General features: G+C 45.1%; 1 protein-coding gene across 2 annotated transcripts; it reads right to left on the bottom strand.

The window, feature by feature from the left end:
- Positions 1–334: 334 nt before the first annotated feature.
- SH3BP5L (SH3 binding domain protein 5 like) lies at positions 335–11,958 on the bottom strand. 2 transcript variants are annotated; one of them, XM_033962157.1, is made up of 7 exons: positions 11,857–11,958; positions 10,248–11,120; positions 7,407–7,469; positions 5,972–6,100; positions 3,137–3,298; positions 1,833–2,006; positions 335–1,667 (listed from the first exon to the last, which is right to left on the bottom strand). In XM_033962157.1, the coding sequence occupies exons 2-7, from the start codon at positions 10,416–10,418 to the stop codon at positions 1,281–1,283; spliced, it is 1,086 nt and encodes a 361-aa protein (XP_033818048.1). In that variant the 5' UTR covers positions 10,419–11,120; positions 11,857–11,958; the 3' UTR covers positions 335–1,280. The 2 variants fall into 2 exon arrangements, with proteins under 2 accessions (XP_033818048.1, XP_033818049.1); XM_033962158.1 differs by having other exon boundaries at positions 11,057–11,120; positions 11,857–11,954.
- Positions 11,959–12,030: the final 72 nt, after the last annotated feature.

The raw sequence follows: 12,030 nt of genomic DNA, 5'->3' as shown, positions 1-12,030 counted from the left end.
GACATTTTAAAAATTGACCCTGCAAAACGCAGAAACAGCAAGACCAGCTAAGAGCAACTGTTTGTCAAAACCTCACGCAGGCGACAGATACCCCATACACAAGATTAAAGCTCGAGTCAGCAGTGCTCCTTTAAAAAAGAACCTTAAGCTCTAGGCCAGTGGAATTTTTACATCCAACAGCGGCGGCTTAATGTTTCAGCTGTAAAAAACCCAGGGACAGAACGGAAGGCAAAAAGGTTTGAGCCGTGCAGCATGCCCATAGCTTGAAATGACAGCAAACAGAACAAGGATCAAAACGGTGCTTCCCTCTGCCTCCTGCTGAATCACTGAACAATTAAGTCTTTAGAGAAATATTATTCAAAACATTATCCATTCATGTTAACTTACAGAATGAAAGGAAGAGGGGGGGTCAGGATTTTGGTAATGCACATTTCATTGGCGAGAAGTTCTGTGCTTTAAAAGTGTTAACAGTCATACTGTTTTCTTAAGATTTTGCAAATCCTACCTTGCACTCAACTTCTGCTCACAAACAAGAGTACCGAGTCTGAGAGCAGTAGTGGTCCAGAGAGGGGAGTTTCACATCCTGAGGGGGATCCTTCAGAGGAGCAAGTGATGGAGAGAGTGTATGGCAGAAAGACAGCAAAGGTGAGTGGAAATAGAGAGGTTAAAATGCAAGATGCAAAACCCAAAAAGTCTGGATACAGCACCTGGAACTTCCTTAGCATCCTTAACAGACCAGTCCAGAACGTGTGTATATTTGTCTGGACTGGTCTGGTGGAAAGAAAATTAGCAGGTAAAATCTAATTTCACCTTCCTTTGAATCCTCAGCAGACCAGTCCAGAGAAATAGAAACAGATTCTAGACTGGTCTGGTACAACTCAAGGAAAGAAAATTAGCAGGGAAGATCTAATTTCACCTTCCTTTGAATCCTCAGCAGACCAGTCCAGAATGTGTGTATATTTCTCTGGACTAGGCTGGTGGGACTCAAGGAAAGAAAATTAGCACATTACAGAAAGTACACAGTGGGAGCGAGAGAGAGAGAGAGCAGAAGATGAGAAACACATGGTGAAGCAGGAACCTGGGCCCAAAAACCTCTCTCTCACTGCATTCCTATTTGAGTGCAATATGTGAATACCATCCCTCCCACTTGCTCTATTTCTCCTTTCCCACTGTCTTCAGCGTCTGGGTGCTAGTTTGAATAACTTGTCCTTCTCTCTTGCCCTCAGTTTCTTCTTGGACAAGTTTCTCCATGGCAGGCTCCTGTGTTTGGCCTCATCCTATTACAAACTGACGCTGCGGTGATGTTTAAAGTGACTCTGTCCACGCCGCTGCTCATGTGTCTCTGGCCTCATCTCCTCGCTGCTCAAGCTAGCCACATCCGACAGTCCCAAAAGATGTTCCACCGAGTCAAACTTTTGCAGGTCCGAGGCCACAGTCTGAAGGCTCAGCACTGAAACAGTGTCTGAGGCAGAGCAGTCCGTCCCTGCCGAGGGGCAGAGGGAGCCTGACTCGGCCCCTATGGGGGAGGCCCGACGGGAGATGAAGCGCTGGAGACGTCGGGCATGGATCTGTTCACTAATCTGCTCCAAGTTCCGCAAGGCCACCGAATAGCGGGTTTTTGCCTGAGAGACCTTTGCCTCCAGCTCGGTCACCTTCACCTTGTGCTCCTGCCATGATGGAAAAGAGAATGAAATTAAAAAATAAAAATAAAAAAAATCAGCAGGGTACATTAATTCACTGCCTATAGCAATAGAGGTGGATCAAGACATCTGTTACATATCAGGGACTTCTGCAGCTCCTAAACTCTTCCCTCCTTCCCCCTGTGCTCTCACCTCCAAGATCTGGTTGAACTGGGCCTTCAACTCAAAGTAGGGCTTGCTTTTAACGATGACTCTCTTTAGAGACTTCTGCAGGGCCTGCACTTTGGCTTCAGCCTGCTGGCACTGTTGAGTGACCTGCTGGTGTTCCCGTTCACTGCGCAGACGCTCCTCCTCTGCCTCGTTCACCTGTTCACGGGAAACAAGTGAGCAGAGGTCAGTTTTCAAACGGGTTACTCTTGCAATTTGTTTTCAAAGGCCTCCTCTAGGGTCTACCGTCAGGAATCTTCCCTCACAGCTTCAATCTATCTCTCCCCTCTAAACCCTGGCCATTGCCGTGAAGGTTCTTAGCCGGTCTTTTTCGAAGCTGGTACGAGATTGCCTTAATCTTGCCTAGTTGCTGCTGCTGGGCACTGGCTGGGATGCGGCACCCTCAACCCATAGGCCCAATAAGCAAAATTCAGGCTTGGGAATCAAATCCAGGTCTTTTTTTCACATACCAGAGGGCAGTGTTTTTCAATCAGAGTGCCACAGTGAGTCTGCAAAGTTAAGAGTCATTTACCTTTGAAAAGTTTTCTTGCTTCTAGGGTCGGCGGCATTAATTCATACAGCCTGCTCGCGCCAACTCTGGGGCCTGATCTCTGACGTGACTTTCAGCTCCTGCGTAGGTGGGAAGTATCGGAGAGAAGGCTCCAGGAATGACACCATCAAGCTGTATGAATTAATGCTTGATGCCACCAACCACTAGAGACAGGAAAACTTTTAAAAGGTACATGGGAGGGGGGGCAAGAAAGATAAGGAGAGATGCCTGGTTGCCAGCTGAAAAGGAGACAGGAGAGACAGATGCTGGATTATTTGTGAGGATAGAGAAGAGGGGGAGAGAGAGGATAAATGCAGGACCATGTGTGGGTGTGCCATAAAAATTATAGTACCGTTTTAAGTGTGCCCTGAGATGAAAAAGGTTGAAAATCTCTGCCAGAGGGTCTCACTTGTACTAGATCAAGTCAATCTCTCTCCATCCCCCCCTTCCCTCTTCTCCCCCTCCCCCGTTTTTCTAAATGTCTGTCTCTCACTCTTGCATTCTTTTTTTTCATCCCCTGCCTTCAACCCAAACTTCAGCTGACCTGAAAAGTCAAGAACATGGGACACCCCTGCTCATAGATGGCAACCCCTTCTCAGAGTCTTCCTCCCACCATGACATCATAGCACACAGTCACCACAACCATCCATACCTGATTCAGCACACGACCACTATCAAATACAGGCAACCGAGCTCATCTGACAACTTCCCTCACTTGCAAACAGCCACCCTCCCCGACCTTGCTCGTGGCGTGGTTAAGCATCTCCTGCCAGGTGGGGTCCAGTCGATTCTTGTCAGCCATCAGTCCCTGCTCGGCCACAAAGACCATCTCGCGTGCGGCGTTGTGCATGCTGACGGCTCGCTCAAAGCGCAGGGCGGCCTTCTGCGTCTCCTGCTGCGCCTGTGGCAGGTGGAAAAGAACAGCGAGAGAGAGGGAGATAAAGAGTAAGAAGTGACTCGATCGCGCTTTTCAGTTTTCAGAGTAAACTCTGGTCACACCCCCAAGTCCAGGTGAATCCCCCTGACTTAAGCACTCATAGAGAACTGCAGACCGCCGTGCACCTCATCCTGTATGTGAGCTTCCACGGGCCAAGCAACCTCACCCACACTGTGTGTGACATCTAGCAAGTTAATGAATAAAAGAATAGCCCCGCTGGGTCAGACCATTGGTCCATCTAGCCCGGTATCTTGCTTCCAGAATGGCCCATCCAGGTCACAAGTACCCAGCAGAAACCCAAATAGTAGCAACATTCTATGTTACCGATCCAGGGTACGCAATGGCTTTCCCTACGTCTGCCTCAATAGCAGACTATGGACTTTTCCTCCAGGAACTTGTTCAACCCTTTTTTAAACCCAGTTATGCTAACCACTGTTACTACATCCTCCCCGGCAAGGAGTTCCAGAGTCTAATTATTCATTGAGTGAAACTGTTTCCCTATGCCTCCTCCTCTCACTGTCTAACCCTCAACAAATTCTCTTTGTCTCTCCTTCTACTTTGTCCCCCTAACTTTAATTTTTTTTATTTATTTGAAAAATGTATAGCTTCCTCTATTCTTTGTACTAGGCAAGTAACAATGAGACATACAATTAAAATGTAACTACCACCTCCCTTTGCCAAGTCCTCACCCATTCAGTGTGTAGCTCCTCCACATGAAACGCTGAAAGCGATTTATTTCTAATTGTTGGAATTTTCTAGTTTCAATTGGCTTGAAAATCTGTGATAGGGGGTGTCTTTTGTAAATGCCCTTTCACTGAACTCCCCGGACACTCTGTCTGCAAGAGGTCCACCCACCCCGTTTCCAGCTTATAGACTGAATCTTGGCCCAGAAACAATTCTGGCATCTTTACCTAATCAGATAAATTGATATTATTTTCAAGGACGCTGCCCCTGTGAATTCCACTTACACCACATTTCCCTTTCCCCGATTCTTTCCCAAAACATATTTGGCTAGACTCAATGTGTATTTAAACTCTGGAATTCGTTGCCGGAGAATGTGGTAAAAGCAGTTAGCTTAGCAGGGTTTCAAAAAGGTTTGGATAATTTCCTAAAACATAAGCCATTATCGAGATGGATTTGGGGAAATCCACTACTTATTCCCAAGATAAGCAGTATAAAATCTGTTTTAGTCTTTAGGATCTTGTCAGGTACTTGTGATCTGGGCTGGCCACAGGATACTGGGCTTAATGGATCTTTGATCTGTCCCACTATGGTAACTCTTATGTTCTATTGTCTCTCTTAAGAAATGGCCTGTATGTGGAACTCTAAATAAAACATTTAGTGGTACGATTTCTAGCAAAGACAGCCAACGTTCCTGGGCTTAGATTTAAGATGGAAGCTCTCCGGGGAAGGAACAGCACCCTGCAAGGGAAATTAACCTGCACAGTACCAAGATGAGAAAAAATGGAATAAAGTTATTCATTTATTCATTTATTTAGCCCGTCCTCCCAAAGGAGCCCAGAACAGGTTACAGGAGTACATTCATAGTATAGGTAGGATAAACTTTAGCGAGACATAGACTCTTCGGCATTTACAGCATGGACAAAGGGGTTTAGATTACAGCAATTACAGTATAGACATAACATGCAGACTTACAAATTCAGACTTAGTGGGCATAGGGTGGTTTAAATTGCAGCATTTCCAGTGTAGATATACTAGCAAGTGAAATAGCTTTCTTTGCAGGTAGGTGCATCTTTGTTTTCAGAGAAAAGTGGTAGCGAGTTTTGTCTCGGAGTTTCATTTTATCTTTATATCTTTTGAGATTCTTTGTTCTTTCCCTCCCTATTGTTTTTAACCTTAAATGTCTTTTCTTCTATTAAGCAGATTGTATTTCTTTTCCCATTCTTTCCTTATGTGAATAAAATTAGTCTTTATTATATTTTGTAAGAGTTAGTTTTTTGTTAGTTATGTTTGTCCCGCCAATTTTGTGATTTTATTGATTTGTTCATCGCTTAGAATTTGGAATAAGCGATTAATCAAATTTTATAATAAACTTGAAACTTGATTCCGTTTGGTATATTAGGTGGTGTCTTTGGGATTCTATCTGTCCGGGGTGTAGACGTGGGACGTATACTGATCGGCACAGGATCTTCTATGACCTACTGGTGTGCTCGATTTAAGTGTTCTCTTTGCATAAAATTTGAGAAAAATGAGCTGATAATAATAATAATAATAACTTTATTTTTGTATACCGCCATACCCCGAAAAGTTCTAGGCGGTTCACATTAGTTAAACAGAGATTACAAGTGGTTACATATCAAATTGATCATAGAGTTGCGAACAGCAAGGAGCGAAGTGGGGGGAGAGGAGGGAGAAGGGGGAGGGGAGTAGATCAGGACGGGGGGAGGAGGAGGGTAGAAAAGGGGCATTAAGGGTCTTGGTCTCGGAATAGGTGAGTTTTGAGGGATGAATACAGCACAAACGGCTGAAGAGCTTATCTTCATCAGAGCCCCATGCAAGCATCACAAGGCTAAACTTAAGACATTTATACAGCTCAGCTATCTACTAAGATTGCTGAAAGAGAGATACGGAAACTCGGGAGAAAGTGCATAGGTGCCTATGTGTGTGTGTGTTTACCTCTTTTGTCAGTCGTCTGGCTTCATAGTATGGCCTGGCCTTCTCAATGCAGTTGCCCAGTTGAGAGCCCTGGCCGTTCAGCTTCCTGGCCGACTCTGTCAGGATTCTCCGGTACGTCGTCCGGGCTTCCTGTGAAAGGAGTGACACAGATACCTGATGAAAAAGAGGAAAACGAGACTCCCCCCACCCACTTAGCCAGTAGTATCTGCCATCTCAAGAAATACTGAAAGAAACAAGGGCCAATGCTACCCTCAAGCTTAAAACTAGGAATCCCGTTTAAGGAGTCTGCCACAGACCTACAGCCTTCGTCGGTCACCCTCTTCAGTCTCGCCTGAGGAACTGCCCATCAAGGCCAGAGATGTAGCAGGTTGGAGCGAGCTTTCCGCGCTCCTGCCCTGCAAGAACTCAGGGCAGTCATACAGGAAGCAGCTCAGCGCCAAGCAGCAGCGCACAGCTGAACTGCCAGAACTCGCGGCAGCAACCGGCTCAGCAGTAGGGCGGGAGCGCGGAAAGCTTGCTCCTGCCCACTACACCTCTGGACCACCAGGGATTCCAGGTATGCGGGTCATACTGAAGGAGCAGCGGCATGCAGGATATCGGCAGGGAGGTGGTACAAGGTACAGGGCAGGGAGGAGGGCCAGGGTGCATAGCCAGAGAGGGAGGGAGGCTGGGTGCAGAGCCTGGCAGGGAGTGAAGGAAGCTGGGTGCAGTGCTTGGCAGGGAGGGAAGGGGGCTGGTTGCAGTGCCTGGCAGGGGAGGGAGGGAGGAGGAGCTGGGTGCAGATCCTGGTAGGGCATTTAAATATTAAGCCCCCCCCCCCAGGTCTTATATTCCAGTCAACCATTCTTCCTCCTATTGGGGGGGAAAAATGGGGGTCTCGGCTTATAATCAAGTATATACAGTATTACTCTACACACATTCAGACTCTCCTTCTAATCCTGTCACTAAGAGTCATCTACTCCAGGAGAGACACCATCTTTTCTGTCACAGCCCCTCAAATCTGGAATTCCCTCCCAGCTAATATAAGGGATGAAAAATCACTTGGTAAATTTAAAAACCTATTAAAAAGTTGGCTTTTTAAGGAAGCTTTTAATTAAGCTATATGCATTTCAAATTCCCCCAGGACTTTCTTTTCTTTAGAAAGAGTTATAAGTAAAATCGAGCAGGTAATCTTTTACCCTTCCTTTTGTTTCAAATTCCTACCCTGTTATATTTACTTTATAAATTGTATTTAATCCATTTTATTTTTTTCCTTGTGTTTGGTTGGTATATAGTTGTGTAAATCATTGTCTAAGTAAAATGTTATTCGTTTTTATGTTACCCTAATTTGCAACACTTTTTGTAAATTGCATTGAAGTAAGATTTTGCGATCAAATCAAAATTTTATTAAACTTGAAACTTAAACTCCGCTGCCCTGACCAGTCTCTATACTCACGTCCAGATGCAATTCCACACGATTTATCTCCTCACTGGCCTGATTTAGTTGTTCCAGCTCTTCCTGTGAAGGGGCAAGAACGGATACAGGCTTTTAAGTCTCGACTTGTATTTCCGAACGACAGCCACTTCCCTACATTAGCAGCCCCCAAATTGCAAAAGCGAGCCCTAGCTCAGAAGGCATTTTGGAGATGCTGCTCAAGGAGAAAGAATGACACTTGGCAACCATCAGGCCTGTGGAGTTGGAGTCAGTGAAAACGCACCGACTCCAGCTTCAGAATAAAAAGAAACTTACATTATAATATAGGGTAGATTTATTATTTTTTTGTTTATATGTGTATTTTTGTCCTGGATCTAAAGTACTGGTAAATATAAGTAAAATAGCAGTCAAAGGTTTGGTGTATCGACTCCACAGCCCTGGCAGCAATGACCCTCAAGTCAACTTTCAGAGCCAATGTTGACAATTCTCTTTAAACACAAACCTTGGCCGTCAAAAAATTTTTTAAAAAAAAAGATATATTCAACACTGCTATTCAGATAAGCAACAGCTTTATAAAGATGTACTGTATTTAAAGTAGTTTTTATTCAACCAATGCAAATACAGTAAATACAGAAGTCAAGTACATTTTTGTTAATCCACAACACAACTCCAGATCCCGAATCCCCCCAAACCTCCCCCCCCACCCCTTCTAGGCAGCGGCAGCAGTGATGAACATATCCAACTATAGCACCGTCGGAATAGAAATAGTGCTCCATTCAGTCCTCCCAAAGTTGTCGTTGAACATAAGTAGTAAGGGTCTGACTAAAAGGGTACCAGCATTGATGAAATAAAGATGTACTGTATAATGCAATGTGACAACCAAATTATATCTAAAAACCTTTTTACCAAACAGGGGACCCAACACGGGCCGTGTTTCGGACAACCTTCATCAGGGGTCCATGGTAGAAAAGGGAAGAAAAATATGTCACAAAAAAATATATAGTAGAAAAAACATGGTAGAAAAGGGAAGAAAAATATGCCACAAAAAAATATATAGTAGAAAAAACATGGTAGAAAAGGGAAGAAAAATATGTCACAAAAAAATATATAGTAGAAAAAACATGGTAGAAAAGGGAAGAAAAATATGTCACAAAAAAATATATAGTAGAAAAAAGGGATTATATAAATCAACAAGGGTCACTGGATATTGTAAAATCTCGCTATAGTAAAGATTTTACAATATCCAGTGACCCTTGGTGATTTATATAATCCGTTTTTTCTACTATATATTTTTTTGTGACATATTCTTCTTCCCTTTTCTACCATGTTTTTTCTACTATATATTTTTTTGTGACATACTTTTCTTTGCTTTTCTATCATGGACCCCTGATGAAGGTTGTCCGAAACACGGACCGTGTTGGGTCCCCTGTTTGGTAAAAAGGTTTTTAGATATAATTTGGTTGTCACAATAAATTTTGCCTACACCGTTGTACATATCTGCAGTTTTGGTTTGTTTGTTCCTGGTTGGTTTTTTTACTGCAGACAAAGTTGGAACTCCCTTCTCCCTTTGGTTTTGTTGCTGTATAATGCAATCACTGTTTCAGCTATACAGAATACTGGGAAAATCAATTAGATAAAAAAAAGTAGAAGCATATCAGACTGAAAAGCCCTTTCAAAATATAGAAACAGAAACCTGAGGGCAGATAAAGGCCAAATGGCCCATCCAGTTTGTCCATCCGCAGTAACCATTATCTCTTCCTCTTTCCAAGAGATCCCACATAGCTATCCCGCTGCTGCTACTACACAGAAGTTTGATTAAATCTATCACTTAGGTCAGTGTTCTTCAACCACGGTCCATGGACCGGTGCCGGTCCACAGAAATTTCCTGCCGGTTCACAGGGGCAGCACGTGCATCAGGCCCAAAATAGTGTTCTTCAACCACCGATCCACGATGCGATCGATGCGGCATTATCTTCGAGCCAGCTCCTTCTTCACTGATTCAGTGCACAAAGCCACAGGCAGTGGCACCTACGCGCATCCTGCGCCTGAACCGGAAGCCTTCTCTCTGACATCGCAACGTCAGAGGGAAGGCTTCCAGATGAGACACGGGACGCGCAAGGAGCTGCTGCCCGCAGCTTTGTGCACTGCATCAGTGAGGAAGAGGAAGCCGGCCTGAAGATAATACCGGGGGTGGCATAAAATGGCCAGGTGGGAGCAGGCCAGAAGGTAAGGTATAGCATGGAGGGAGGGAGATAACAAAGGTGGAGGGAGGGAGATAACAAAGGTAGGGGGAGAAATGATTTTATTTTTGAATTTAGTGATTGAATTATGTCAATTTTGAGAATTTACATCTGCCGTCAGTGTGCTTTATATAGTTTAATTTTGTGGTTAACCATTATGTGTTGTTAATAAGATTATATTGTGTATCTGTGAAAAATGAATGGAAAAAATAGTGTTACAATTAGTACTATTATGGGGGTGGGGTCTGGCCCACGACTTAGCCCAGTGTTCTTCAACCGCTGGTCCACGGACCGATGCCGGTCCACAGAATAATTCTTTTATTTCTGCTGGTCCATAGGTGTAAAAAGGTTGAAAAACACTGAATTAGGTGACATCGCATTCATACATCAAGTGTTTTTTTTTAATAGCCCCTGATGCAGTCCCTGGAAGGAGAGAAAATGGCTGTGTCGGGCCATTGTCTATTCTAAGCATGCTTTATTCATAAATATCTTTTGAAAGCACTTTTCCATCTGATCTGTTTGGTTTTTTTTTACTACACTGGATCTTGCGGATCAGCTGCCCTATCACTTTTTTGGACACTAATCAATTAATTCTAGAAAGTCAATGAATCCAAATTATCACCTGTATCCTGGGGTCCAGCTCTTCCTCCTCCTCTTCCATCTTCGGCTTGCTCTCCACGTCGCCAAACCTTTCCCTGGTGGCCCCCAAAGGTGCTTCTTCTCTCCCTTCAGCCCCAGGTGTAGGAAGGCGCAGCTGCCCTAGTGGGGTCTCCCTACCGTTTTTACTCTCCATGCCTCAGCTGATCTCTCTCTCTTTCTCTGCTTCTACGAGATCCCCTTCTCCCCAGGAGGGGCTTCTTCAGATGGAAGTGGCTGTTGGACCACTCACCAAGGCATAAAGGGAAGGTTCTGAGCTTGTTTGGAAAATGTCTTAGCAATCCTGAAAACATTAGAGAGCAGGTTCTGTGCGCAAAATGAGAACCAGTGGGATCCCGGGGCTCTAGACGACAGATTAAAGATAAGGGCTCTGAACATGAGGTCTGTAACAGGAACTCTGGGACAGAGAGGCCCGAGGTCAGATCTGTAACAAATGTCGTACAGCTTTGGGAAAAACTGATAATTCTATGCAAGAAACACAAATGTCAGTTTCAACTATCTGCTAGATATTTAATTAAAAATAAATAAAAATAAATATGAATTGTAAAGTGCCAACTTTGAGTCTTGAAGTCCACAGTCTGCGCTTACATGATAATCTGTGCAGCCTTGGGTGCCAATTTTAAAGGCGTACTAGGAATGCGCCCTCCTGAAGGGAGAATGCCATTAATAAGACACAGATTTGCAGAGTCCTAGATGAACTTCGGGTCTGCTCTCTCCCCTCCCTCCAGGGCTGCCTTAATGAGAACCGCAAAAAAGAAGACACGCAGCCCTCACCGTCACCATGTACCGCAGGAAGGCTGGTCCTCTTCAGACATCTCCAGAGATCTTTGCTGAGGCACTGCAAGACAAACCAGAGACAAAGTTAGAAAAAGCAACACCGACTGGAAGGAGAAATCAGTGCCTTGATTATGAACCCTGTCTCAAGTCACAGATTTCAATACCTGTTGTCTGGGATGATACAGAAGCAGGTGGAAGACCCCTGTGGAGCCTGGCAGACAAATGCATTTTAAAAATGTACAGCCAGAACTATCCTGCTATTCTAGACTGACCCAAAAACACACCAGAGAAGTACACAACATTTACAAAATGATGAATAATTCTTTTGTGTGCACCTATCACTCCTTAGGCACACTTCCTCTCCTGTGTCCATTCTCCCCCAGCCAAGTCTACCATTTTCCCCTCCTTCCTTTTACACTAGGGTTCAGTATGTTTCTCCCTCCCTCGTTCCCTTATCACCAGGTTAAGTATTTATTTCCCCCCTCTCTCATTCTCTCACCCTCCCCCATCAAGCCCAGCATCTCTCTCAACCTCTCCACCCATATCCAACATATCTCTCCCCCCACCACCACCACCACCACATCCAGCATCTCTCCCTCCCCCCTCCCAGATCCAGCATCTCTCCCTCCCCCAGATCCAGCATCTCTCCCTCCCCTCCCCCACCAGGCCTATCATCTCCCTCCCTACTTCTCTTTCTCTGTCTCGCCCACCCACAACCCGCACCCACATCAACATCAGCATCTTTTTCTCTCTGTCCCATCCGAACCCCAATGTCTCACGTCTCCCCGGACTCTCACCTCTAAAGGCAGGAGCGATGCCCAATCGCTCCTGCCTCCGGCGCCGCCATCTTTCAAAATGGCGGCGACGCCCGACCTCCGGCGCCGCGTCGTGACGCACGGTCGGGGTCGCGCTGCCCTATCAGGGACCGCTCGGAAGCAGTTCCTTATTTAGCCGGCCAATCACCGAGCGGC

This window comes from Geotrypetes seraphini, chromosome 10 (assembly GCF_902459505.1).
Source record: "Geotrypetes seraphini chromosome 10, aGeoSer1.1, whole genome shotgun sequence".
NCBI lineage: Eukaryota > Metazoa > Chordata > Amphibia > Gymnophiona > Dermophiidae > Geotrypetes > Geotrypetes seraphini.
The sequence above is the reverse complement of the archived record's forward strand: the minus strand, read 5'-3'. Positions and strand labels throughout refer to the sequence as shown.